This window comes from Dryobates pubescens, chromosome 31 (genome assembly GCF_014839835.1).
Source record: "Dryobates pubescens isolate bDryPub1 chromosome 31, bDryPub1.pri, whole genome shotgun sequence".
Classification (NCBI taxonomy): Eukaryota; Metazoa; Chordata; class Aves; order Piciformes; family Picidae; genus Dryobates; species Dryobates pubescens.
In genome coordinates, this window is record NC_071642.1 from 9,082,743 (window position 1) to 9,110,284 (window position 27,542).

Below are 27,542 nucleotides of genomic sequence, written 5' to 3' on the forward strand. Positions count from 1 at the left end.
CAGCCGCAGAGCCGATGGCCGCCCCTGGCCCTTGCTGAACTGCCGCCGTTTCCCCCGGCGCCGCTTCCCGCTGCGGCCGCGCTCGGCTCCGGCCGGCCCGATGAGGAGGAGGCGGCGGCGGCGGAGCGGCGATGGGGTCGCTGAGCAGCCGGGTGCTGAGGCGGCGGCAGGGCCTCCCGAGGGGCCAGGCGCCCGGCGACGGCGGCCGGGGCGGCAAGAGGAAGCGCGGCGGGGCCGAGGGGCTCGGTGACAGCGACAGCGACGGCGAGGCCGAGCGGGAGGAGCGGTTCCTCAACACTCCCCGCAGGTCCGGGCACGGCGGACGGCTGGGGGGAGGGCAAGGGAGGGGAGCGGCTGGCGGCCACCGCCTCGGAGGGGCTGCAGACCCTGGCCGGGGCCGAGGGGCAGCAGGAAGGGGCCGGAGGGCGGCGGTGGTCGCAGGGCAGCGGGAAGGGGCAGCAGGAAGGGGCCGGAGGGCGGCGGTGGTCGCAGGGCAGCGGGAAGGGGCAGCAGGAAGGGGCCGGAGGGCGGCGGTGGTCGCACTGCGCCTTGCGGGCGCTGAGGCTGTACGGGGCTGAGCAGCGTCGGGGGAAGGAGGTTGTGGGGAGAGAGGTTGAGACACCTGGGGCCTGGGCCAGGTCTTCAGGACCTGAGCGGCCTGGCAGGGTCGAGGAAAGGAGGTGGTGGGGACCGCGCTTGAGACGCTTGGGAGCCAGGCCGGCGCTTCAGGGTCGGGAGGGGACGGTCTGGGGACACAGGTTGAGACACTTTGGGCCCGGACCCGCTCCTCGGGGCCTTGCGGCGCAGGAAGGAGGTGAGGGGAGATGGGGCAGGGGAGGTGCGGGGCTGGGGCAGGGCCTAGCGCCGTGTGGCGCTGGAAAAGGCCCAGCAGCAGCTGCGGTAAACAAGAGAGGGGAAGTGAGCGCGGGGGAGGGGGGGTAGCGCCTTCTGGGGAGGAAAAAGGGCTTCATAGGAAGGCGACTGAAAACCAGCACGGGGTGTAGCTTTGTTTGGGTTGTTTTGCTTTGTTTTGTTTAGGAAAAAACTGAAGAGCACCTCCAAGTACATTTATCAGACTCTGTTCTTGAACGGGGAGAACAGTGACATCAAGATTTGTGCTCTGGGAGAGGAGTGGAACCTGCATAAGATATACCTGTGTCAGGTGAGCAGCTTGCTTCTTACCCCCAGCAGAAGCTGTGTTTGTAACTTCAGAAGAGCCTGATGAGTGTTCAGTGTGGCTTGAGCTTGGTTTTCTTCTCCCACATGGTTCACATTCAGCACTATTAGGAAGAAATTCTTTAGGTGGGGAGTCGCTGCAACAGGTTGCCCAGGGGGGCTGTGGATGCTTCCTCCCTGGAGGTGCTGGAGGCCTTGAGCAAGCTGTGCCGGTGGGAGGTGTCCCTGCCCGTGGCAGGGGGGTTGGGACTGGCTGAGCTTGCAGGTCCCTTCTGACCCAAACCACTCCATGAATCTCTCTTGCTGAGGATGCTTTAGTTCTGCTGTTGATGGGGAGGTGTGGAAGCAGAGCTGTAGCTTCATGCTTGAGAAGTTCCTCCTCTGTTTGTTGCTGTTTAATTCTCCTGTATCCACTCCTGCCGTGTGAGGGCAGGGCAGCAGGTGGTCTGCTGCTGCCCTCGGGACAGGCTGATGTCCTGGTTTGCTGAAGGTGGCTGAGAGTCTCCTGAGGTGCTGAATGCTTTTGCAGAGCGCAGGAGGCTGCTGACCCAGTTCACTTGGACTGTTTGGTGGGACCCAGGTAGAGAGAAGCCTGAAGGGAAGTTGCTGGAGCCAGGTCTTTGCATTTATGCTCATCTGTGGATGAATGCTTCTTGCTGCTTGAGGAAGCTAGCTCAGAAGCTCTGGAAAGGAGCAAGTCTTGGTGCCTGCCTAGGTGGTGCTCCTGCCAGGGCTATGTGTGAGGGCTGCACCAAGGTGAAGCTTTGGGTGGTTGTGTGTGGGGAGCAAGGCAGGGCTGTTCCCTTCACTGTCTGTTCCTTCTTTTCCCTTTGCTGTGGCAGAGGCAGGGAGGAATTGTGGCTGTGTCTGGAAGGGACTTATCATGAAGGAGCTCAGCAACAGGCCAAGGGGGAATGGTTTGAAGCTGAGGCAGAGCAGGGTTAGAGTGGAGCTGAGGAAGAAGTTGTTCAGTGTGAGGGTGGTGAGAGCCTGGCACAGGCTGCCCAGGGAGGCTGTGGCTGCCTCCTGCCTGGGGGTGTTGAAGGCCAGGCTGGATGAGGCCTGGAGCAGCTGAGTGTAGTTGAGAGGTGTCCCTGCCCATGGCAGGGGGGTGCAGGAGATGATCTCTGAGGTCCCTTCCAGCCTGAGCTGTTCTGTGATGATTCTGTGATGCTGTGTGGCATAAGCAGGGTGAGCACACTGCAGGTTTGTCCTCAGATGGTTGTCACTCCCGAGGTGTTTAATGCTGTGGTTGCTGCTTCTCAAGCTCTTGAAGCTGCTCCTCCAAACTTGGTGTGGTTTGGTGACCAAAACTGAGTAGTGAATCCCTTCTGTGGGTGCTTTGAAGAGGCTTGGGTTTAACAGCCAAGAGTTAAAGCTCCTTTCCAACCCCAAGGCTTCCATGGAGTTGAGAGCAGAGGTGATGAACTTTGTGAGGTGAGGTTTTGTGGGTGGCCAGCCTCCTGAGTCAGATTTTCATGCCTGGTCACTGGAATTGTCTTACTCCAGTGCAATGCTTTCAGGGGTTACAAATCTCTCTCTGTGTAAGTAACTCTTGATGAAGTTGCCACTCCTCCTCTGCCTCCTGGAGCAGGGATCTCAGCCCAGATGTTTCTGTGGCCCACCTGTGGCTTGATGAGGTGCAGCAAGGTGCTGCTGTGCTGTGGGTGGCAGATGTGGCAAATGGAGGATGTCCTTTTCCTGTTGCTGATGTGATCAGCTCTCAGGAAATTGAGGAGCTGGCACAGCTGAGCCTCAGGAGGGCTGCCAAGCTGAATGGAGCCCTGATGGGGAGTACAGCAGCAGAGGAGATGGCTCAAGAAGTGGCCAAGAAGGCCAAGGGCATCCTGGGGTGGATTAGAAGTGGGGTGGTGAGTTGGTCAGAGAGGTTCTCCTCCCCCTCTCCTCTGCCCTGGTGAGGCCACATCTGGAATATTGTGGCCAGCTCTGGGCCCCTCAAGTCAAGAATCCCTCAGGGAAGTGCCTGAGGGAGTCCATCCCAGAGCCCCAGAGCTGCTGCAGGCAGTGGAACATCTCCCTGTGAGGCCAGGCTGAGGGAGCTGGGGCTTGGAGCAGAGCAGCCTGAGGGCTGCCCTCAGTGCTGGGGATGAAGATGTGCAGGGCTGGAGCCAGGCTCTGCTCAGGGATGGCCAAGGCCAGGCCAAGGGGCACTGGGGGCAAGCTGGAGCAGAGGAGGTGCCAGGGGAAGAGAAGGGAAAACTTTGTCCCTGTGAGGGTGCCAGAGCCTGGAGCAGGCTGCCCAGGGAGGTTGTGGAGTCTCCTGCTCTGGAGACTTCCCAAACCCTCCTGGATGCGTTCTGTGTGCCCTGCCCTGTGTGCCCTGCTCTGGCAGAGGCTTGGACTGGCTGATCTCCAGAGGTCCTTTCCAGCCCCTAACGTCCTGTGAGAGCCAGGGGACGTCCCGGAGCTGCAGAGACCTTCAGCCAAGGCGCTGAGGCCCCAGCTGGCTGCGAGGTTTCTCTGCTGGCCCAGGCTGAGCTGCTGAGTGGAGGGCTCAGGGCAGATGGTGCTGTACAACTAGACTTTATTTTTCTGATCTCTCAGGTAAACTGCAGTGAGTGATAGCCTCTCATAATGGGCACAGCTGCTGCTGAGGAGGAAAAGCAGGAACCCTAGTAGCACAGTGTATGGGGATGGAGTCCTATCCAATTCTAGTTTTATTTGCCTTGCACTGTGTAAGCCCAGGTATCTCTCCATCAGTGGTGTGTGTGTGTGTCCTCACTATGAGACTCCAGCTTGTACTTCAATCTGTGTCTCTTGCATGCTTCCCTTCCCCCCCCACCCCCAGCTCTCCAGCCCCCCTCCCAAAGTGGCATTCCCCTGCTGCCTGCAGGATTTGGTGTCTGCTGATAACGTTAAGGACTTCATTGCTGGACTAATTATATCCTTGTTAGTGGTGTGCTTAGTAGGAAAAGAGCTTAGGTGGCTTTTCTGCCCTTTAAAGCTCTTTGCTGCCTGATTAGAGGCCTGCAGGCCAAGTTTCCTCTCTGTGTTCTCCCCTCTCAGAAATAGAACAGCCACAGTTAGCCCTTCCCCAAGTGTGTCAGAAGGGGGAAAGGTCCTTTCCTACCTTGGATTGTGCACAAGGCTAATCAGTAATGGTTTGGATTGGGCTGGTTGTCACTGCAGTGAGGCCTCTGAGCTCTTTTTTCTCCTCTCTTCCCTCCTCTAGTCAGGCTACTTTGCCAGCATGTTCAGTGGGTCTTGGAAGGAATCAAACATGAATGTCATAGAGTTGGAGATTCCTGACCAAAATATTGATATAGAAGGTAAGTGAGAGTCTGCTGTGTGAACAGAAACAAAGGCAGAGCTTAAGCTGAGTCTGACCAGCTAGACTGGTACCTGGAAAGCATGGACTAGGTGCTCTGCTCTGGGGAGACCTCACCTGCAGTGCTGCTGTGCCCAGCTCTGGAGCCTGCAGCACAGGAAGGACATGGACCTCATGGAGAGGGTCCAGAGGCCACCAAGATGATCAGGGACTGGAGCATCTCTGGTGTAGGGACAGGCTGAGGGGGCTGGGGTTGTTCAGCCTGGAGAAGAGGAGGCTCCAGGCAGACCTTAGAGCAGCTGCCAGTACCTGAAGGGGGCTACAGGAAGGCTGCAGAGGGACTGTTCCCAAAGGCCTGCAGGGTCAGGACCAGGCAATGGTTTGGAAGGAGAGCAGAGCAGCTTTAGATTGGATGTGAGGAAGAAGTTCTGCACCATGAGGCTGCTGGAACACTGCAACAGGCTGCCCAGGTGCCCCTGGAGATCACCAAGGTGAAGCTCCACAGGGCTCTGAGCAACCTGCTCTAGTGGAGGATGTTCCTGCTGACTGCAGGGGGGGTGGACTAGAGGGAGCTTTGGAGGTGCCTTCCAACCCAAAGCATTCTGTGATTCTGTTTGAGGGTTCTGTGGTGCTCCTGGCTCAGAGCCATGCCTTGGTCTGATCCTTGTCCTTCTGCTCAGCTCTGCAGGTGGCTTTTGGCTCTCTCTACAGGGATGATGTCTTAATAAAGCCCAGCCGAGTCGTGGCACTTCTGGCAGCTGCCTGCATGCTGCAGCTTGTAAGTACCAACCACACCAGGGCTTTCCTGCTCTCTCTGCAGATGCAGCCATAATCCATCCCTCTCTCACACCTGTGTGCTGCTTCCCCCACACAAATCCTCCTCCTGCTCCTCAGGCCAAGAGGGGAAACCCCCAACCTTCACACCCTGAGTGGCTTCATGTCAAACCCTAGGAGCAAGACTCAGTTCTGCTGCTCTGTGCTGCTTTGAGAACCCTGTCTAGAAATAGATTGCAATAGGTCTGAGCAGCAGCTCTGTTCTGCCCTGCAGGCACTGATTTAACCTTCTCAAGCTTCTCTTGCCCATGATTAGACTCATTTCAAAACCTTGAGTGCCCCCTCAGCAGGGTTGCTGATGACACCAAGCTGTGTGGGGCAGCAGACAGCTGGAGGGAAGGGATCCATCCAGAGGGACCTGGGCAGGCTGGAGAGGTGGGCACAAGCCACCCTCAGGAGGTTCAACAAGACCAAGTGCAGGGTCCTGCAGCTGGGTCAAGGCAATCCCAGGCACAAATCCAGGCTGGGCAGGGACTGGCTGGAAAGCAGCCCTGAGGAGAGAGCCTTGGGGGTGCTGGGGGAGGAGAAGCTCACCAGGAGCTCTCAGTGTGCACTTGCAGCCCAGAGAGCCAAGCAGAGCCTGGGCTGCAGCAAGAGAAGTGTGGCCAGCAGGGCAAGGGAGGGGATTCTGCCCCTCTGCTCAGCTCTGGGGAGACCCCACCTGGAGTACTGCCTCCAGTTCTGGAGCCCCTATTGCAAGAGGGATCTGGAGGTGTTGGAAGGTGTCCAGAGAAGGGCCAGGAGGATGAGCAGAGGGCTGGAGCACCTCCTCTGTGAGGACAGACTGAAGGAGTTGGGGCTGTTCAGTCTGGAGAAGAGAAGGCTCCCAGGTGACCTCATTGTGGCCTTCCAGTGTCTGAAGGGGGCTCCAAGAAGGCTGGGGAGGGACTGCTCAGGATCTCAGGTAGTGATAGGACTAGGGGGAATGGAATGAAGCTGGAGGTGGGGAGATTCAGGCTGGAGGTGAGGAGGAAGTTCTTCCCCATGAGAGTGGTGAAGCCCTGGAATGGGTTGTCCAGGGAGGTGGTTGAGGCCCTGTCCCTGGAGGTGTTTAAGCCCAGGCTGGCTGAGGCTCTGGGCAGCCTGCTCTAGTGTGGGGTGTCCCTGCCCATGGCAGGGGGGTTGGAACTAGCTGGTCCTTGTGGTCCCTTCCAACCCTGCCTGACTCTATGATACCTCTCTGTTCCTTGGTGTGCATTTCCTGGCCAGCACTGTGTGGGGCTCAGGCATGAAAATCAGCTGTGAGCTGCTCAGCCTTTGACACTTGCCCTTGGAAACTTGGCATGTTTGTGGGGGCTGGTTTGGTTGTTTTGTGTTCCCTCCCCACAGGATGGCTTGATCCAGCAGTGTGGGGAAACCATGAAGGAAACCATCAATGCAAAAACTGTCTGTGGTTATTACAACTCAGCAGGGACCTATGGGCTCGACTCTGTGAAGAAAAAGTAAGGAGCCCTCTGTCCCAGCTGCTTCCTGCATTGCTCATTGACACTGGGGGGTTCCAAACACAAACCCATCACCCAAGTGAGTTATTCTCTCTCTCTCTCTCTCTCTCTCTCTTTTTAAGCTGGCAGTTCTGGTGTCCCCAACAGGAGGAGGACACAGAGCTGTTGGAGTGAGGCCACAGAGATGATCCAAGGGCTGCAGCAGCTCTGCTGTGAGCACAGGCTGAGGGGGCTGGGGGTGTGCAGCCTGCAGAGGAAAAGACTCTAGGTGGGGCTTAGGTCTAGGGACCTTAGAGGTCTAAGGTCTGGGGACCTCAGAGCTGCCTGCCAGGAGCTGAAGGCATCCTGCAGGAAGGCTGCAGAGGAACTTTTCCTGAGGGGGTCTAGGGCCAGGCCAAGGGGGAATGGTTTGGAGCTGAGGCAGAGCAGGGTTAGAGTGGAGCTGAGGAAGAAGTTGTTCAGTGTGAGGGTGGTGAGAGTCTGGCACAGGCTGCCCAGGGAGGCTGTGGCTGCCTCCTGCCTGGGGGTGTTGAAGGCCAGGCTGGATGAGGCCTGGAGCAGCTGAGTGTAGTTGAGAGCTGTCCCTGCCCATGGCAGGGGGTTGGAGGAGATGAGCTCTGAGGTCCCTCCAGCCTGAGCTGTCTTGGACTCTGCTCTTCCTGTTTAGTTTTTGAGTTTCTGCTGTCCTCAGTCACTCTGTGGTGGAGACCATGGGAGGCTGATTGGCCTCTGCTGTGGATGAATGAATTACTGAAGTATGGCAGTATGTACCTCCAGTCTCCTCTGCCTGAAGTGCTGCCTGTGCTCAGTGCCTCTTCTGTCTCTTTGGTGCTCAGAACTTGAGATGAACTTTTATCTTGAGCTGGAGAGAGTCAAACAGCTGGGAGCAGAATCACAGAACGCTGAGGCTCTGCTGGCTGCTTCCTGCTGCTGGTCTCAGAACCTGAGGAGGGGGATTTGGGGGTGCTGGTGGAGGAGAAGCTCACCAGGAACTCTCAGTGTGCACTTGCAGCCCAGAGAGCCAAGCAAAGCCTGGGCTGCAGCAAGAGAAGTGTGGCCAGCAGGGCCAGGGAAGGGGATTCTGCCCCTCTGCTCAGCTCTGGGGAGACCCCACCTGGAGTACTGCCTCCAGTTCTGGAGCCACTATTGCAAGAGGGATCTGGAGGTGCTGGAAGGTGTCCAGAGAAGGGCCAGGAGGATGAGCAGAGGGCTGGAGCTGCTCTCCTGTGAGAACAGACTGAAGGAGTTGGGGCTGTTCAGTCTGGAGAAGAGAAGGCTCTGAGGTGACCTCATTGTGGCCTTCCAGTGTCTGAAGGGGGCTGCAAGAAGGCTGGGGAGGGACTGCTCAGGATCTCAGGCAGTGATAGGACTAGGGGGAATGGAATGAAGCTGGAGGTGGGGAGATTCAGGCTGGAGGGGAGGAGGAAGTTCTTCCCCATGAGAGTGGTGAAGCCCTGGAATGGGTTGTGCAGGGAGGTGGTTGAGGCCCTGTCCCTGGAGGTGTTTAAGCCCAGGCTGGCTGAGGCTCTGGGCAGCCTGATCTAGTGTGGGGTGTCCCTGCCCATGGCAGGGGGCTTGGAACTAGCTGATCCTTGTGGTCCCTTCCAACCCTGACTGATTCTATGATTGGCCACTGGAATGTGCTGCCCAGGGAGGTGGTGGAGTCCCCATCCCTGGAGGTGTTTAAGAGGAGCCTGGCTGAGGCCCTTGGTGCCAGGGTTTAGTTGATCAGATGGTGCTGGGTGATAGGCTGGACTTGATCTCCAAGGTCTTTTCCAACCTGCTTAATTCTAACTTGTTGTGGCAGTAGTAGTGCTTTGAATTGACTTTCACTGTGCCCTGAGGGAAACTTAAGTGGAAGCTGAAGAGCTGCAGAGGGCTTGCTGGTGAGCTTCCTGCTTCTGAAGAGCTCTCCTTCCTGTTTGTGTGTTCATGGCTGCAGGAGTGTTGCCATAGATAAAACCTGTGGGTTCTAATTCCTTGCTCCTAATCCAGGTGCCTTGAGTGGCTCTTGAATAACCTGATGACTCACCAGAGTGTTGAACTCTTCAGAGAACTCAGGTATGGAGGCTTTGGGTAGCTTGCAGTGTTGAAGGTCCTGATCCTCTGGTCATGCTCTGGAGCATCTCTGCTGTGGGGACAGGCTGAGGGAGCTGGGGCTGTTCAGCCTGGAGGAGAAAGGCTCCAGGAGGACCTTAGAGCTGCCTGCCAGGATTTACAAGGGACTACAGGAGAGCTGGGGAGGGACCTGGTACAAAGGCATGGGGTGGTAGGCCAAGGGGTGATGGCTTCAAGCTGGAAGAGGCTGGATTGAGATGGGACACTAGGAAGAAATGTTAGAGGGTGAGGGTGGAGAGGCACAGGAAGAGGTTGCCTGGAGAAGTTGTGCAGGCTCCAAGTCTGGAGGTGTTGGAGGCCAGGCTGGATGAGGCCCTGAGCAAGCTGGGCTGGTGGGAGGTGTCCCTGCCTGTGGCAGGGGGTTGGAGCTGGCTGAGCTTTGAGCTCCCTTCCAACCCATCCCAGTGAGTGATTCTCTGTCTGCTCCAAAGCACAGAGCTCTGGCTGCCTTCCCTGCTTTGCTCTCTGTTATCCCAGGACTTTATTACCTCTCTTTCAGCATCAACCTCATGAAGCAGCTGATCAGCTCCTCCAACCTGTTTGTGATGCAAGTGGAGATGGATGTGTACACTGCTCTCAAGAAGGTACTTGGCAGAGGGGCTGCTGGGGGCCTTCATGGAGCTGCTCTTAAGAGCAGGAGCAGAACTTCAACCTTTTGGTGCTTCCTGAAGGGATAATGGCAGAGGGTCAGAGTCTCTGCAGGAATAAATGGGTGATGAGAGTGCTCCTGCAGTAGGAAGTCTCTTTCTTGTTGGCAAAGCCTCTTGATGGCCTCACCTGGGTTTGTTTCTTTCCTCAGTGGATGTTCCTGCAGCTTGTGCCTTCCTGGAGTGGCTCTTTGAAACAGCTCTTAGCTGAAGCTGATGCCTGGTTTGCCAAGAGGAGGAAAGGTGGGATTCAGTGGCACAGGACACCCCTCCTCCATGTTTCCCTGGGGAAGAATCCCCAGCAGCAGATTCTCAGCACCTATAAAACCCTGAGGCCACTGTGTCACTGATTTTGTAGCTGTTGTGAAGTGAGCAGGCAGCTGGCACTGCTCTGTCCCTCTGTGTTCAAGGGAGCAGCCACAGCCACTCTCTGTGCTTGTTTTGGCTGCTGCTCAGTCAGGAGCTTCTGCTGCCTTCTCACTAGAAGGCCAGAGGGGAATGCAAGTGTTGGAGCAGGTCAGGAGGCCACAGAGATGGTCAGAGGCTGGAGGACCTCCCTTGTGGGGACAGGCTGGGAGAGTTGGGGATGTTCAGCATGGAGAAGAAAAGGCTCCAGGGAGAGCTCAGAGCAGCTTTGTAGTACCTGCAGGGCTCCAGGGGAGCTGGGGAGGGACTTTGGACAAGGGCTGGGAGTGCCAGGCTGAGGGACAATGGCTTTGAGCTGGAAGAGGGGAGACTGAGACTGGAGATGAGGCAGAAATTGTTGAGAGTGAGGGTGGGGAGAGCCTGGCACAGGCTGCCCAGGGAGGCTGTGGCTGCCTCCTGCCTGGAGGTGCTGAAGGCCAGGCTGGATGAGGCCTTGAGCAGCCTGTGCTGGTGGGAGGTGTCCCTGCCCATGGGGCTGGAACTGCATGATCCTTGAGGTCCCTTCCAACCTAACCTATTCTGGCATTCAAAAGAGGAAACCTTTGGTTTAACTTCTCCCTGTAGGGATTTAAAGCAGTTTCCTAACTTGAGCTGCAAGGGGTGGGGGTGGGGTGGGTGTTCCCTGCCCATCCTGACCCTCTTTGATGAATCATTTTAAAGCTCAGTCTCAAATATCTGTAGGGAGAAGGATGCAGGGAGGTGGGGATGAGGTTGGAAAAGGTTGTAATGAGGTGCTGTGCCCTGCAGATTTTGAGGAGGATGTGGCATTCCTGGAGTCAGAGCAGGGCAGAGCCTTCCTGCCTGTCTTCTCCCACCTGAGGCTGCAGTACATCATCAGTGACTTGGCCTCAGCCAGGATCGTGGAGAGAGATGCTCTGATCCCCTCAGGTGAGTGAGCACTCAGCCAGCCACTGCTTCTTCCCAGCACATCCCCCCCAGGGCACCTGGCAAGGCCTGGGGGCCCTCACAGCTCCTCCTGCTGTGCTTGGCTTAGAGCTCTCTGCACTGGGGCTGGGCAGCCAGCAGAGCTGGCAGTGCCTTTACCTTCAGACACACACCTGGCTGTGTCAAACCTTTGGTTAGCAAAGTAGAAGCAACACACAGCACCTCACCAGTGTGGAAGTGAGCCCCAGGCATGCAGCACAACACTCAAAAGAGGAGCAGAACCCCTCAGAAACATCAGGGCCCCCCTGGGAAAGAGCAGCAGACCCTCAAAAAGAGCAGGAGACCTCCTGAGAAGAAGAACCAGCCCTTCAAAAAGAGCAGGGACCCACTGAAAAAGCAGCAGACCCCTCACAAAGGAGCAGCTAAGCCCCTCAAAAAGAGTAGGAGAGCTCTCTAGAAGAGCAGGAAGCCCCTGAAAAGGGCAGCAGACCCCTCAAAAAGAGCAGGAAGCAGCTCAAAAAGAGGTGGAGACCTCTCTAGAAGAGCAGGGAGCCCCTGAAAAGGGTAACAGACCCCTCAAAAAGAGTAGGAGAGCTCTCTAGAGAGCAGGAACCCCCTGAAAAGGGCAACAGACCCCTCAAAAAGAGCAGGAAGCAGCTCAAAAAGAGTAGGAGACCTCTCTAGAAGAGCAAGAGGCCTCTGAAAAGGGCAGCAGAGCCCTCACAAAGGAGCAGCAAGCACCTCAAAAAGAGTAGGAGACCTCTCTAGAAGAGCAGGAACCCCCTGGAAAGGGCAACAGACCCCTCAAAAAGGAGCAGCAAGCCCCTCAAAAGGAGAAGGAAACCTCTCTAGAGGTGCAGGAACCCCCTGAAAAGAGCATTAGACCCTTCAAAAAGAGTGGGAGATCTCTCTAGAAGAGGAGGAACCTCCTGAAAAGGGCAGGAGAGCCCTCAAAAAGGAGCAGCAAGCCCCTCAAAAAGAGCAGAAGACCTCTCTAGAAGTGCAGGAACCCCCTGAAAAGGGCAGCAGACCTCTCACAAAGGAGCAGCAAGCCCCTCAGAGTAGGGAACCTCTAGAAGTTCAGGAACCCCCTGAAAAGAGCAGCAAACTCCTCAAAAAGAGCAGGAAGCCCCTGAAAAAAAGCAGCAGACCCTCTTAAAAGGGCAAAAAGCCCTCTCAGAGGAGCAGTCCTCACTGGGCCTCAGTTGCTCTCTCACCATTTACCTTTCCACCCAGAGCTAGGAAGCTTTGGATGGGATCTGGAAGGGCACCTGGAAATGAAAAGCCAAGGCCAGAAGGTGCTGGGAACTCTTCTCAGCTCCTCAGAGGCAGCTGTTGTTTGCTGCCAGATGCTTAGGAGGCTGTGGAGGAGGTGAAATAAATGTTTAGTGATTTGTTTAGGTAGCTACAAATCAACCTAATGAATGGTCAGACTGGAAATGAGCTCCCAAGTTAGCTTCCCCACCCCCATTCCCATCCCTTCTCACATGGATCCCTCCCCCACCCCTTCTTTCCCTGCTTGGTTTTCTTCTGCTCTCTTCCTTTGCCTCCCTCCCCAGAGTGAGTTGTGCTCCTTCTGACAATGTCTGCACTCCTCAAGCTCTTGCCCTTAGGTTTGGCCCCTGGGCTCCTTGCTCCCTGTTTTGGTGTCCCCTGAGCAGAGCTCAGTCCTGGCACTGGGCCTTGCCTCTCCCCCCTCTGGCTGTTGGCTTTCCCAGCTCTCATCTGCACAGCTTGAAGTGTTCTGTTCCTGTGCTCACCATGACTCTCCACTCCCCTGTGTCTCTGAGGTCTCTTTCTAGGTGGTGTTGGCAGATGGCAATTAATCCTCTTGTTAATGAGCCTCTGACATCAGTGTGCTTGTCAGAGGAGCACAGAATGGGTTGGGTTGGAAGGGACCACAAAGCTCAGCCAGCTCCAAGCCCCTGCCATGGGCAGGGACACCTCCCACCAGCCCAGGCTGCTCCAGGCCTCAGCCAGCCTGGCCTTCAGCACCCCCAGGCAGGAGGCAGCCACAGCCTCCCTGGGCAGCCTGTGCCAGGCTCTCCCCACCCTCACTCTCAACAATTTCTTCCTCCTCTCCAGTCTCAGTCTCCCCTCCCCCAGCTCAAAGCCATTGGCCCTCAGCCTGGCACTCCCAGCCTTTGCCAGAAGTCCCTCCCCAGCTCTCCTGGAGCCCTTCAGGTACTGGGAGGCTGCTCTGAGGTCTTCCTGGAGCCTTCTCCTCTCCAGCCTGAACAGCCCCAACGCTCCCAGCCTGTCCCCACAGGGGAGGTTCTGCAGCCTCTGATCATCTCTGTGGCCTCCTGGACCTGCTCCAGCAGTTTCCTGTCCTCCTGATGCTAGAGACCAGTGGCAGCACTGAGAGTCCCCAGATCCTGAAGGTCCCTTCCAACCCAAACCATTCTGTGCATTGAAATGCTGGGAGAATGTGGCTGTCAGAAGCTGATTCACAGCTGCCTGTGCCAGGGGTCCCTGTGTTGGCTTCTTCCTTGCTAGGAATCTGTCCATCCCTTGAGGAAAAGGAGCAGCCTCTACTGCCTGCATGTCCTGGCTCTCCCTGCTCCCACCTTGGTTTGAATTAATAGATGGAGAGGAAACTGATGGTGCCCCAGTCCTGACAAAGTCAAGCAGAGAGGAACAGGGAGGGGTAGGCTCAGAACAAGACCTCACTGCCAGAAGGACTTTGAGGGCTGAGCAGGGCCAGAGAAGGGCAACAGAGCTGGGGAAGGGTCTGGAGAACAGGGCTGGGGAAGAGCAGCTGAGGGAGCTGGGGGGGTTGAGGCTGGAGCAGAGGAGGCTGAGGGAGAGCTCATTGCTCTCTGCAGCTCCTGAGAGGAGGCTGGAGCCAGGTGGGGGTTGGGCTCTGCTCCCAGGTGCTAAAAGGAGACAAAAGTGTCCTCAAATTTGCCAGGGCAGGGTTAGGCTGGAGATGAGTGGCCAGGGACTGGCACAGGCTGCCCAGGGAGGTGCTGGAGTCCCCATCCCTGGAGGTGTTCAAGAACCCTGGGGCCATGGTTTGGTGTCTTGGTGGGGTTGGGTTGCTGGTTGGGCTGGATGCCCTCAGAGGGTTTTTACAACTCAACCACTTCTGATTCTGCAAGGCTGTACCTTTGCATTTATAGCAAGCTCCTCTTTGGGGGCAGGAGCTGCACTCTGGGGGCAGGAGCTGCACTCTGGGGGCAGGAGCTGCACTCTGGGGGCAGGAGCTGCACTCTGGGGGCACTCTCCAGTCACTTCCCAGTTCTCCAGCAAGGCTTTTTTCCTGTGCTGGTTCTTTGCTAAACTGTCAGTGTGGAAGCTCTTGAGGCAGTCCTGCCCTGTGCAGCCGTAAATCGGCCCCGGGTTGCCCGGCCCCGGGTTGCCCGGCCCCGGGTTGCCCGGCCCCGGGTTGCCCGGCCCCGGCTGCCGCAGCGGTTCCGGCCGGCAGGGGGCGGCAGCGCTCCGCGGCGCTGGGGGGGTGCTGGGGGCCGGCAGCTGGAGCAGTTCCTGGCCCTCGGCGGGTCCCGACCTGCTGTGGTGTGCAGCAGCAGCTCTGCCCTTCCCTGGGATGTGCTGCAGCGATGTGCAGAGCAAACAGGGTGTGTTTGACCCGAGGTGGGTGCAGATGGCACGCCAGGTGCACAGCTGGCCTTCAGGGCTGTCATAAACCCAGATAGCTTTGGGTGAATGACCCCCTGGAGCCTCAGGGGAGTGCTGGCTCAGGAGAGCTGGGGCTTGTTTCCTTGTGAAGTTGCCTTATCAGCAGTGAATCAGAGGCTGCCACCCAGAAAATTGCTCTGGACTTCCTTCTCTTCATGTCCCTGCTGTGATTTGGAGACACAGATTGTATCAGGTTGGAAGGGACCCCCCAAGGGCATCCTCCCCACCCCCTGCACTCAGCAGGGACAGCTCCAGCTGGAGCAGGCTGCCCAGGGACTCAGCCAGGCTGAGCTTGAATGATCAGCCCCAGCCCTGGGCAGCCTGTGCCAGTGACTCACCAGCCTCCCTGTGCAGAGCTTCTCTTGATGTCCAACCCAGCTCTGCCCTGCTCCAGTTTCAAACCACTGCCCCTGGGCCTATCCCCACAGCCCCTTCTGAACAGTCCCTGCCCAGCCTGCCTGTAGGTCCCCTGCAGATACTGAAATGCAGCTCCCAGGTCTCCCTGCAGCCTCCTCTTGCCCAGGCTGAGCAGCCCCAGCTCTCCCAGCCTGTCATGGGCAGCATTTCCTTGCTGCTCTTCAGGAGCTCAGTGTTGTGGCTTCACTCAAAGCCAGAAGTGGGGAGAATGTTTCTTCAGATATCAGAGGATTCCTTGCCTGTCCTCACTGACCAAGAGTGTGGAATTTCCACCTAATTCAGAGAGCAAAATGTTTGGTCTTGCCTGGTTGAGCAGTTCCTAAGCTGTGAGGAAGTCTGAAACTGCCTTGGTTGGCCTAGGTGAGAGGGGAGGTGGTGGCAGTGGGAGTGTGCTCAATGCAGAGGCAGCTGAGGTTTGCACTCTCCCACTGAGGGCTAATTAAAAAAGAGCTAAAGGAGAAGCTTGGATCCCAAGAGCTGGGAGGGAAGCAAAGCACCACATGGAGACCTCTGGGTGTATAAGGAAGGGCTGGAAGCTGCCTGCTGGAGCTTGTGACCTGCTGAGAGCAGTGTGTGGCCCAGAGCTCAATCTTAAGGTGAGGAACTTATAGAATCCTAGAGGGGCTCAGCTTGAAAGGGACCTCAGAGATCATCTGCTCCAACCCCCTGCCATGGGCAGGGACAGCTCTCAGCTACACTCAGCTGCTCAAGGCCTCATCCAGCCTGGCCTTCAACACCCCCAGGCAGAAGGCAGCCACAGCCTCCCTGGGCAGCCTGTGCCAGACTCACCACCCTCACACTGAAGAACTTCTTCCTCAGCTCCACTCTAACCCTGCTCTGCCTCAGCTTCAAACCATTCCCCCTTGGCCTGGCTCTAGACACCCTCAGCAAAAGTCTCTCTGCAGCCTTCCTGCAGGATCCCTTCAGGTCCTGGCAGGCAGCTCTGAGGTCCCCCTGGAGCCTTCTCCTCTGCAGGCTGCACACCCCCAGCTCCCTCAGCCTGTGCCCCCAGCAGAGCTGCTTCAGCCCTTGGATCATCTTTGTGGCCTCCTCTGGCCTCCCTCCACAGCTCTGTGTCCAGACACACAGCAGAACTAGAGGCAGGATTGGAGGTGAGGTCTGAGCAGAGCAGAGCCCAGGGGCAGAATCCCCTCTGCTGCCCTGCTGCCCACCCTGCTCTGGCTGCAGCCCAGCACCCAGCTGCCTTTGGGCTGCAGCAGGGCACTGCTGGCTCATCAGGACTGAGGAGACTTCATTAGCTGTTGATGGTGAAGTTCCAAACAGGATTTTGGCTCCCAGCACCCTGTGTTTGCAGGAAGAGAGCCCTCAGAGGTAGAGGCTGCTGTGGTGGCAGGAGCGGCGGCAGTGCCGGGCAGGAGTGGTGGCAGCACCGGGCAGCTGGGGGGGCAGCGCCAGGCAGGAGCGGCGGCAGTGCCGGGCAGCTGGGGGGGCAGCTGGGGGGGCAGCGCTGGGCAGCTGGGGGGGCAGCGCCGGGCAGGAGTGGCGGCAGTGCCGGGCAGCTGGGGGGGCAGCTGGGGCGGCAGTGCTGGGCAGCTGGGGGGGCAGCTGGGGCGGCAGTGCTGGGCAGCTGGGGGGGCAGCTGGGGGGGCAGCGCCGGGCAGCTGGGGGGGCAGCGCCGGGCAGCTGGGGGGGCAGCTGGGGCGGCCGCGCTGGGCAGCTGGGGGGGCAGCTGGGGCGGCAGCGCCGGGCAGCTGGGGGGGCAGCTGGGGCGGCAGCGCCAGGCAGCTGGGGGGGCAGCTGGGGCGGCAGCGCCGGGCAGCTGGGGGGGCAGCTGGGGCGGCAGCGCCGGGCAGCTGGGGGGGCAGCTGGGGGGGCAGCGCCGGGCAGCTGGGGGGGCAGCGCCGGGCAGCTGGGGGGGCAGCTGGGGCGGCAGCGCTGGGCAGCTGGGGGGGCAGCTGGGGCGGCAGCGCCGGGCAGCTGGGGGGGCAGCTGGGGCGGCAGCGCCAGGCAGCTGGGGGGGCAGCTGGGGCGGCAGCGCCGGGCAGCTGGGGGGGCAGCTGGGGCGGCAGCGCCGGGCAGCTGGGGGGGCAGCTGGGGCGGCAGTGCTGGGCAGCTGGGGGGGCAGCTGGGGGGGCAGCTGGGGGGGCAGCGCTGGGCAGCTGGGGGGGCAGCTGGGGGGGCAGCGCTGGGCAGCTGGGGCGGCAGCGCCGGGCAGGAGCGGCGGCAGCACTGGGCAGCTGGGGGGGCAGCTGGGGGGGCAGCGCCGGGCAGCTGGGGCGGCAGCGCCGGGCAGCTGGGGGGGCAGCTGGGGCGGCAGTGCTGGGCAGGAGTGGCGGCAGCACCGGGCAGCTGGGGGGGCAGCTGGGGCGGCAGCGCCGGGCAGCTGGGGGGGCAGCGCCGGGCAGGGGTAGGAGCAGCGGCAGTGCCGGGCAGGTGAAGGAAGTAGTCTCTCCTCTCTTTTCTCCACCTTGCCTGCTTGCAGGGGGAAGCTGTGGCGCTACGGGGGGAAGCTGTGGCGCTACGGGGGGAAGCTGCAGTGATGCAGGAGGAAGCTGCGGCGCTGCGGGGGGGAAGCTGCAGTGCTGCAGGAGGAAGCTGCGGCGCTGCAGGGGGGAAGCTGCAGTGCTGCAGGAGGAAGCTGCGGCGCTGCGGGGGGGAAGCTGCGGCGCTGCAGGGGGAAGCTGCGGCGCTGCAGGGGGAAGCTGCGGCGCTGCGGGGGGGAAGCTGCGGCGCTGTGGGAGGGAAGCTGCGGCGCTGCAGGGGGAAGCTGCAGTGCTGCAGGAGGAAGCTGCGGCGCTGCAGGGGGAAGCTGCAGTGCTGCAGGAGGAAGCTGCGGCGCTGCAGGGAGGAAGCTGCGGCGCTGCAGGGGGAAGCTGCGGCGCTGCGGGGGGAAGCTGCGGCGCTGCTGCGGCACTGCAGGGGGAAGCTGCGGCGCTGCAGGAGGAAGCTGTGGCGCTGCAGGGGGAAGCTGCAGTGCTGCAGGGGGGAAGCTGCGGCGCTGCAGGGGGAAGCTGCGGCGCTGCAGGGGGAAGCTGCAGTGCTGCAGGAGGAAGCTGCGGCGCTGCAGGGGGGAAGCTGCGGCGCTGCAGGGGGGAAGCTGCGGCGCTGCAGGGGGGAAGCTGCGGCGCTGCGGGGGGGAAGCTGCAGCGCTGCGGGGGGGAAGCTGCGGCGCTGCAGGAGGAAGCTGCGGCGCTGCGGGGGGGAAGCTGCGGCGCTGCGGGAGGAAGCTGCGGCGCTGCGGGGAGGAAGCTGCGGCGCTGCGGGGAGGAAGCTGCGGCGCTGCGGGAGGAAGCTGCGGCGCTGCGGGGGGGAAGCTGCGGCGCTGCGGGGGGAAGCTGCGGCGCTGCGGGGAGGAAGCTGCGGCGCTGCGGGGAGGAAGCTGCGGCGCTGCGGGGGGAAGCTGCGGCGCTGCGGGGGGAAGCTGCGGCGCTGCGGGGGGGAAGCTGCAGTGATGCAGGAGGAAGCTGCGGCACTGCGGGGGGAAGCTGCGGCGCTGCAGGAGGAAGCTGCGGCGCTGCGGGGGGGGAAGCTGCGGCGCTGCGGGGGGGAAGCTGCGGCGCTGCAGGAGGAAGCGGCGGCGCTGCGGGGGGGAAGCTGCGGCGCTGCGGGGGGGAAGCTGCGGCGCTGCGGGGGGGAAGCTGCGGCGCTGCGGGGGGAAGCTGCGGCGCTGCAGGGGGAAGCTGCGGCGCTGCAGGGGGAAGCTGCGGCGCTGCGGGGGGGAAGCTGCGGCGCTGCGGGGGGGAAGCTGCGGCGCTGCGGGGGGAAGCTGCGGCGCTGCAGGGGGAAGCTGCGGCGCTGCAGGGGGAAGCTGCGGCACTGCAGGGGGGAAGCTGCGGCGCTGCAGGAGGAAGCTGCGGCGCTGCAGGGGGAAGCTGCAGTGCTGCAGGGGGAAGCTGCAGTGCTGCAGGAGGTGTTCATAGCAAAGTTTGTTCTTGTGTGCACTGAGAAGGTTTGAGAGGGAGGAGCGCACAGGGCAGCGCTGTCTGAAGAAGGTTGGCTGTTAGCTGGGGCTGGCCAGGGGCAGCTGCAGCAGGTTGGTGTATGAGGAAGCTGCTCTCTCCTGCTCTGATTTGCTTTCCCTGCTCTCACCTCCCTCCTCTGCTCCTCTCCTTGCTTTTATGCCTCCCCCAGTGCTTCGGGCAGTCTCTCTTCAGGGCCTGCTGCGCTCTGATCTTCACTCTGCAGTTGAGGGCCAGGGCTGGGGTTCATGCTTGCATCTGGGACCTCCAAGACTGTCTCAGCACCTTGAGCTCAGTGCTGCTCCCTTCTCTCCCCTCCATCAGCAGCTGTTCTGTGGGGAGAGGGCTTCCCCCTGTTGCTGCCCTCTGAGGCCTCCACTCCAGAGGCTGTGCTCTCCTCCATGACCTTGTGTGCTCCCTGGAGCTCACAGGCTGTGCTGCTGGGTGCCTCTGAGCCCTGCTGTGGACCTGCCTTAGGAGCTGGATGAGGTTTTGTTTAGGTTTACTTTTTGGCTGCAGCTGATAAAATCTTGATGGCTCTCAGGAAGCCATTGGTGGCTGTTCCTGGGGGGGGACAATTCCTGTTTGCCTCTGCTGTGCCCCTGCTGACTCACTGCCTCCTTTAGCCTTTCATTCTCCTTCCTTCGTCTTTAACTTGTGTGGAGGTCTGGTGGCAGTTAGAAAGCAGCATCTCATCCCCAGGGCTTGAGAGCAGAGCTGTAGGGGCTGAGGGCCTGAGCTGGGCAGAGCTGTGGGGGTGAGGAGCTGAGCTGGGCAGAGCTGTGGGGGCGAGGAGCTGAGCTGGGCAGAGCTGTGGGGGTGAGGAGCTGAGCTGGGCAGAGCTGTGGGGGTGAGGAGCTGAGCTGGGCAGAGCTGTGGGGGCGAGGAGCTGAGCTGGGCAGAGCTGTGGGGGTGAGGGCCTGAGCTGGGCAGAGCTGTGGGGGTGAGGAGCTGAGCTGGGCAGAGCTGTGGGGGTGAGGAGCTGAGCTGGGCAGAGCTGTGGGGGTGAGGAGCTGAGCTGGGCAGAGCTGTGGGGGTGAGGAGCTGAGCGGGGCAGAGCTGTGGGGGTGAGGAGCTGAGCTGGGCAGAGCTGTGGGGGGGAGGAGCTGAGCTGGGCAGAGCTGTGGGGGCGAGGAGCTGAGCTGGGCAGAGCTGTGGGGGTGAGGAGCTGAGCTGGGCAGAGCTGTGGGGGTGAGGAGCTGAGCTGGGCAGAGCTGTGGGGGTGAGGAGCTGAGCTGGGCAGAGCTGTGGAGGTGAGGAGCTGAGCTGGGCAGAGCTGTGGGGGTGAGGGCCTGAGCTGGGCAGAGCTGTGGGGGTGAGGAGCTGAGCTGGGCAGAGCTGTGGAGGTGAGGAGCTGAGCTGGGCAGAGCTGTGGGGGTGAGGGCCTGAGCTGGGCAGAGCTGTGGGGGTGAGGAGCTGAGCTGGGCAGAGCTGTGGGGGTGAGGGCCTGAGCCTGGCTGCATCCCAGGCAGTGGTGAGTGCTTGGTCAGCTGCTGGAGCCCTGAGCTGCCTGCTGTGAGCTGCTGCCTTGTGCCTGTCCTGCTGCTCCTGAGAGCTGTGGGGGGAGCCCCCTGGGGCCAGCCTATCAGTTCCTGTCCCTTGATGATTTCAGTGCCATTTGCTGTCTGCATTTCCCATGTTGATGCCCATCCCTGCCCCCTGCCCAGCTGCAGAGACCCCCCAGGCTGACCTGTGTTTTTTTGCTTGTAGAGTGGCTGTGCTGTGTTTACAAACAGCAGTGGTTTGCCATGCTCAGAGCAGAACAGGACAATGACACAGGGTAGGTATTCCACAGGTTGCCTTCCTTTCTCTCCTCCATTGGAGCCCTTCCTCTCCATCCATTCTGACCTGAGTGGAGCTCCCCTGGAGAGCAGTGGGGGGAAGCACTCTGGAGTGGCTGCAGGCTGTCCCCTTGGGCTGGCTGAGCTCCTGTCCTCCAAAGAGCAGGGCTCTGAGTGGTGTGGGCAGAGGTGAAGGCTGGGAAGGGATGTTCAGAGCTGGTTAACACTGCTCAGCAGGCTGTGCCCTGAGGTGTGTGTCCAGGCTGGGCATGGGGAGCTTGTTAGCCTCAGACCTGAAGGAAGAAGGCAGCAGGTGGATAAGAAGCCTCCTCTGCCCTGCTCCCTCCTGCCTGGGCTAGCTGTGCAAGAGGCTGTGGTGTGCTGGGCACTCACTGTCTGGGGGTAGGAGGCAACCTGGCAGGCTCTGTTGAAGCAAGGCTGGCTCCATGCTAACCTTTGTCCTGCCTCTCCCCTCCCAGCACCCAGCAGGGCTTGGCACCCTCTCATCTCTTCACCTTGTTCCTGCCTAATGGCACAGCCTTCCCCCTCCCAGTGCTGTGTGAGAGCTCCCTGCAGGGCCACCTCCTCCTCCTAAGCCCTGAGTGCAGCCATCCCCACTGCACAGAGCCTCTGCTTCCCCTGCTCCTGGCTGGCTGCTGGCTGTCCTCCCTCCCAGGCTGTGCTGCACTCCTGGCATTGCACTGCCATGAGGAGCAGCCCTGGCAGCTGTGCAGTGCCCCTGCTGCCTGGGATCCCCTGCCTGCTGCCTGTGTCATGTGGCCTTGGGTTTCTTGAGCTGCTGGTGGTGTTTTGGGCTCCTGATTGAATGAATCCTGCCTGTGTGTGATCACAGACTGCCTCCAGTCCTGCCCTTGCTTTGTGCCACCCTGCACTGAGCCAAGTCCCTTAAGCTCTTTCTAAACATGGAAACTGTGGCAGAATCCCAGCAGGGAGTAGCCTGAGAGGGACCTCTGGAGCTCATCCAGCCCAACCCTCCTGCTCCAGCAGCTTGCCCAGGGGCACAGTGCCCAGGGGGGGTTGGAAGCTCTCCAGAGGAGACTCCACAACCTCTCTGGGCAGCCTGCTCCAGGCCTCCAGCACCCTCACACCAAACTACTTTCTCCTCCTCTCCAGCTGGCATCTCCTGGCTGCCAATCTGTGCCCCTTGCCCCTTGGCCTGGCCCTGGGCACCACTCAGCAGAGTCTGGCCCCAGCCTCCTGCCCCCCACAGCTCCTTCAGCTCTTGCTGAGCATTGCTCAGCTGCCCTCTGGGGCTGCTCTTCTGCAGGCTCTCAGCCCCAGGGCTCTCAGCCTTTGCTGCTGCCAGAGCTGCTCCAGGCCCCTCAGCAGCTTCCCAGCCTGCCCTGGACTCTCCCCAGCACTTCCCAGGCTCTGCAACTGGGGAGCCCAGAGCTGGAGCCAGGAGTGCAGCTGTGGGCTCCCCAGGGCAGGGCAGAGGGGCAGGAGAGCCTCCCTTGCCCTGCTGCCCACACTCTCCTCCATGCCCCCCAGGACACCACTGAGGCCTTCTTGGCCCCCAGGGCACACTGCTGGCTCCTGGGCACCTTCTTGTCCCCCAGCCCTCCCAGCTCCTTCTCCTGGAGCTGCTTCCCAGCAGGTTCCCCCTCAGCTGTGCTGCTGCAGGAGGTTGTTGCTCCCCAGGGGCAGGACCCTGCCCTTGCCCTGCTTCAACCACCTGACCCCCCCAAGGCCTTCTCCTGCAGGCTGCTCTCAGCCTCTCCTCCCCCAGGCTGGGTCTGTGCTGGGGATTGCCCTGCCCCAGCTGCAGGAACCTTGCCCTTGGCCTTGTTGGACTTGCTGAGGTTGCCTTGGGCCCAGCTCTGCAGCCTGCCCAGGTCCCTCTGCCTGGATCAGGCAGGCCCCACAGCTTGATGCCATCCCCCACAGCCATCCAGATTCAGGCAGGAGCCAGCAGCCTGTGACTTTTGGATGTCTTTTGGTGCAGGGTGAGTGGTGCAGTAGTTGTCAGCTGTCAGAGACACTTCTGGGAGTGCAGCTTCCCATCCAAAGCTGAAGTACAGGTGCTGGGGTCACAGCTGCCCTGTCCAGCTGCAGCACTGCTGCTCTCCCCAGCTCCTGGGCTCAGCAGTTGTCTCAAGTGTTCCTTGCTGGTCTGCTTTGCCCTCTTGCATCAGGAGGCTTTCCTGGGGTTGAAGAGCTAAAAGGGAAGATCTGGGGCAGATCAAGTTGTACTTAGGTGTTTGCCCAGCTCCTGGTGCTCATAGCATCAGGGAATCCTAGAGTGGCTCAGCTTGGAAGGGGCCTCAGAGATTCATCTCCTCCAACCTCCCCCCCATGTGCAGGGACACCTCCCACCAGCACAGCTTGCTCCAGGCCTCATCCAGCCTGGCCTTCAACACCCCCAGGCAGGAGGCAGCCACAGCCTCCCTGGGCAGCCTGTGCCAGACTCTCACCACCCTCACACTGAACAACTTCTTCCTCAGCTCCACTCTAACCCTGCTTTGCTTCAGCTTCAAACCATTCCCCCTTGGCCTGGCTCCAGCCCTTGGATCATCTTTGTGGCCTCCTCTGACCTCCCTCCTACTGCTCTGTGTCCTTCTGCTGGGGTCACCAGGCCTGGGTGCAGTGTTCATTGCCAAGGCCTCTCCCTGGCAGCAGTGGGAGGCAGGGGGTGAACTGCAGAGTTTCTGCTCTCTGGCTTCAGTAGCTTCCAGGCTGGCATGCAGGCTGCTGGGTGTCTGAGGCTGGGCTGCTTGTCCTTGGACAGGGTGTTCTCTGGAGCTGTGTGGGAGGCAGAGGGGGCTGCCCATGGAGTGCTCCCCTGTGGCTCTCTGCAGCTCAGCTGTGGTGGCTCCAGGCCACAGCTCCTGATCCCCAGGCAGATAAATGTTAGTGATGTGCTGAGCTCATTCCTCTGGCAGGCTGGGCTGGCACCATGCAGGGAGGTGCCTGTGGCTCAGAGGTCTTGGGAGGGAGGATGTGCAACTGCTCTTTGTGTTGGAGCAAAGGTTTGTGCCCCCTGGGCCAGCCTGCAGCTGAGTCCTGCTTTGTGCAGCCCTCCTCTGGTGCAGCTCTGCCTGCACTGCCTCCTTAACTCCTGGCCTCCCAGAGGCAGGGCTGCAGGAGCTGGGAGGCCTGGCTCTGAACCTGGGCTCTGTTGGCTTAACCCCACAAGATCCCCATGGCCAGGAAAGGATTCTGGGGTCCTGGTGGGGGAGAAGCTGGAAAGAAACCAGCAGCGGGCACTGGCAGCTCAGAAGGCCAAGGGCAGCCTAGGGCTGAGACCTCTCCTGCAGGGCTGTGTCCAGCACAAGAGAGACCTGGACCTGATGGAGAGAGTCCAGAGAAGGCCTCAAAGATGCTCAGAGGGCTGCAGGACCTCTGCTATGAGGACAGGCTGGCAGAGCTGGGGCTGTTCAGGCTGGAGAAGAGAAGGCTCCAGGGAGACCTCAGAGCTGCATTTCACTGTCTGCAGGGGACACAGAGGAAGGCTGAGGAGGGACTGTTGAGAAGGGGCTGTGGGGATAGGATGAGGGGCAATGGAGCAGGGCAGAGTGAGGCTGGACATCAGGAGAAGCTCTGCACAGGGAGGCTGGGGAGACACTGGCACAGGCTGCCCAGGGCTGGGGCTGAGGCTCCATCCCTGCAGCCATTCAAGCTCAGCCTGGCTGTGTCCCTGGGCAGCCTGCTGCAGCTGGAGCTGTCCCTGCTGCCTGCAGGGGGTGGGGAGGATGCCCTTGGAGGGTCCCTTGCAGCCAACCTGATGCATTCTGTGCCTCTATTTTTGCACCCCATGAGCAAGGCTCTGTTTCCATAGCCCACAGGACAGCTGCCACCTGCATGGCTGAACCCTTTCTAGTCTGGCCCTGGTGCTGGGGCAGAACTTGACAGCTCCCCTGGGCTGCTCTGAGTGACTAAAGCTGGGAGCTTTGTAGAGCTGTTCATGGGACAGTTTGGGATGGGAAGGATCCAGGCAGGTCATCTGCAAGCTCTGCTCACAGAGGGGTCAGTGGTATGCTCAGCCCAGCTGCAGTCAAGGCTGTTCATCTTTCCCCTTGCTCCCAGAAGGACTTGGAGGGCTGGAGCAGGGCCAGAGAAGGGCAACAGAGCTGGGGAAGGGTCTGGAGAGCAGGGCTGGGGAGGAGCAGCTGAGGGAGCTGGGGGGGTGGAGGCTGCAGCAGAGGAGGCTGAGGGAGAGCTCATTGCTCTCTGCAGCTCCTGAGAGGAGGCTGGAGCCAGGTGGGGGTTGGGTTCTGTTCCATGGGAGCAAGTGGCTGGGTAAGAGGTTGCCCAGGCCTGGCCCAGCCTGCCCAGGGCAGTGGTGGAGTTCCCATCCCTGGAGGGGTTCCAGACTGGTTGAGATGTGGTGCTGAGGGCCATGGGGGGGTGAGGCTGCTGCAGGAGTAGAGGGAGGGAGCAGTTGTGTCTGTGTGAGCATCCTGGACTGGTGTCTGCACTCTGTCACTGATGGGACAAAGAATTGATCACTGGAACAGAGGTCAGCTCCATCAGCAGTGCTGCTGGGAAGCGTGGGGAGAGCACAGCTGGGATGGGATTGCTTAGGGAGACCTCAGAGCAGCTTTGCAGTACCTGAAGGGCTCCAGGAATGCTGGGGAGGTGCCAGGCTGAGGGACAATGGCTTTGAGCTGGGAGAGGGGAGACTGAGACTGGAGATGAGGAAGAAATTGTTGAGAGTGAGGGTGGGGAGAGCCTGGCACAGGCTGCCCAGGGAGGCTGTGGCTGCCTCCTCCCTGGGGGGTGCTGAAGGCCAGGCTGGCTGAGGCCTTGAGCAGCCTGTGCTGGTGGGAGGTGTCCCTGCCCATGGGGCTGGAACTGGATGATCCTTGAGGTCTCTTCCAGCCCAACCCATTCCATGATTTATGAGCACAGCCCTGGCAGTCCAAGGCTGGTGACTGCTGCTGCCTCTGCCAGAGTGTTTCAGGTGGCAAAGCAGCAGTGGAAACTCTTTGAGTGTCCCAAGTTCACCTTGGTGCAGGGTGACAGCTTCCAGAGGCTCAGAGCACTCCATGAGCACTGTAGTGAGCTTTTTTTAGCCCAGCTGCATTCTCAGCTGCCTGAGAAACCTTCCCCAAGCTCTCTGTGGCTGGTTCTCCACAGCACTGCTGCTCTGCAGCCCTTTGCAGGAGCTCTGATGTGTGTCTGTGCCCAGCCAATGGGCTCAAGTTCTGGGGTCACTTTTAGGCCCCTCACTGCCAGAAGGACTTTGAGGGCTGGAGCAGGGCCAGAGAGAGGCAGCACAGGTGGGGAAGGGTCTGGAGAACAGGGCTGGGGAGGAGCAATTGAGGGAGCTGGGGAGGGGTGAGGCTGGAGAAGAGGAGGGCAGGTGGGGGTTGGGCTCAGGTCCTAAGGTACAAGTGACAGAATGAGAGGAAACAGCCTCAAGTTGCTCCAGGGGAGGCTCAGGTTGGCCATGAGGAACAATTTCCTCCTGGCAAGGTTTGTCCAGGCCTGGCCCAGGCTGCCCAGGGCAGTGGTGCAGTCCCCAGCCCTGGAGGGGTTCCAGAGCTGTGGTGCTGAGAGCCATGGGGTGGTGGTGCTGGGGCAGTGCTGGGCTCAGGGTTGGACTGAATCACCTGAAAAGTCTCTCCCATCCTCAGCAACTCTGTGATTGTCTGAAAGCACCACCCAGAGCTCTTCCAGTGTCCTTAAAGATGCACTTCTGTTCTCTTGTAGGCCTCAGGAAATAAACAAAGAGGAGCTGGAAGGGAACAGCATGAGGTGTGGGCGGAAGCTGGCCAAGGATGGTGATGTAAGTGTGGCCCAGGGCTGAGTCTCTGCACCCCTGGACCCAAGCTGGACATGCTGAGTGCTTGTCAGGCTTGTAGGCCTCCACTCTCAGCCTGCAGCACCCAGCTGCTGCACTGAGGGCATTGAGTTGTGCTCTTTGTGCTGCATAAGGAGCTGGGACTCTCATTGTGCTCTGGGGCTGCAGGCAAGGCCATGCTGGAAGAGCTTCCACTGTGTGGAAGGAGGGGATGCAGGCACAGCTGGGCAGGTGGGAGCCAGCTGGAGCAGAGTGCTGAGACAGGAGCACCACCTTCTGAGGTGGGGAAGGAGCTCTCTGCATGGAATGTGTGCTGGTGGCAGCCAGACCCCAGGAGTGGCTGAGGTTCAGCCAGGCCAAGTGCAAGGACTGGGCAGCCCCTGGTACCAACCTGGGCTGGGAATGAAGGGCTGGAGAGCAGCCCTGAGGAGAAGGACTTGGGGGTGCTGGGGGTGCAGAGCTGGACAGGAGCCCCAGAACCAGCCATGCCCTGGGCTGATCCCCAGCAGTGTGGGCAGCAGGGGCAGGGAGGGGATTCTGCCCCTCTGCTGTGCTCTGCTCAGACCTCCCTGCAGTGCTGGGGCAGCTCTGGAGCCCTCAGCACAGCCAGGGACCTGGTGGAGCAGGGCCAGAGGAGGCCACAGCAATGCTGGCAGGGCTGGAGGCCCTCTGCTGGGAAGCCAGGCTGGGGGAGCTGAGGTTGTTCAGCCTGGAGAAGAGAAGGCTCCAGGGAGACCTTCTGGTGGCCTTTGATGGCTGAGCAGGGCCTGTGGGGACAGGACCAAGGGGGCATGGTTTGAACTGAGAGACTTGGAGTGGAGGGAAAGAAGAAATGATTGGCACTGAGGGTGCCCAGAGGGCTGGGAGCTGCCCCATCCCTGGTGATCAGGTCAGGTTGGCTGGGCTGGGAGCAGCCCCATCCCTGGTGATCAGGTCAGGTTGGTAGGGCTGGGAGCAGCCCCATCCCTGGTGATCAGGTCAGGTTGGTAGGGCTGGGAGCAGCCCCATCCCTGGTGATCAGGTCAGGTTGGCTGGGCTGGGAGCAGCCCCATCCCTGGTGATCAGGTCAGGTAGGTTGGGCTAGGAGCAGCCCCATCCCTGGTGATCAGGTCAGGTTGGCTGGGCTGGGAGCAGCCCCATCCCTGGTGATCAGGTCAGGTTGGTTGGGCTGGGAGCTGCCCCATCCCTGGTGATCAGG

General features: G+C 60.4%; 1 protein-coding gene across 1 annotated transcript in view; it reads left to right on the forward strand.

The window, feature by feature from the left end:
* GMCL1 (germ cell-less 1, spermatogenesis associated) overlaps window positions 1-27,542 on the forward strand; it is a 33,273-nt gene continuing 5,731 nt past the window's right edge. The window contains exons 1-11 of the mRNA XM_054175176.1: window positions 1-307; window positions 1,039-1,162; window positions 4,370-4,466; window positions 5,146-5,243; window positions 6,629-6,741; window positions 8,737-8,802; window positions 9,359-9,443; window positions 9,659-9,749; window positions 10,680-10,820; window positions 20,507-20,576; window positions 26,254-26,329. Coding sequence (XP_054031151.1) covers window positions 132-307; window positions 1,039-1,162; window positions 4,370-4,466; window positions 5,146-5,243; window positions 6,629-6,741; window positions 8,737-8,802; window positions 9,359-9,443; window positions 9,659-9,749; window positions 10,680-10,820; window positions 20,507-20,576; window positions 26,254-26,329 — 1,137 coding nt within the window. The 5' untranslated portion in view covers window positions 1-131. The remainder of the gene's footprint in view (window positions 308-1,038; window positions 1,163-4,369; window positions 4,467-5,145; window positions 5,244-6,628; window positions 6,742-8,736; window positions 8,803-9,358; window positions 9,444-9,658; window positions 9,750-10,679; window positions 10,821-20,506; window positions 20,577-26,253; window positions 26,330-27,542) is intronic.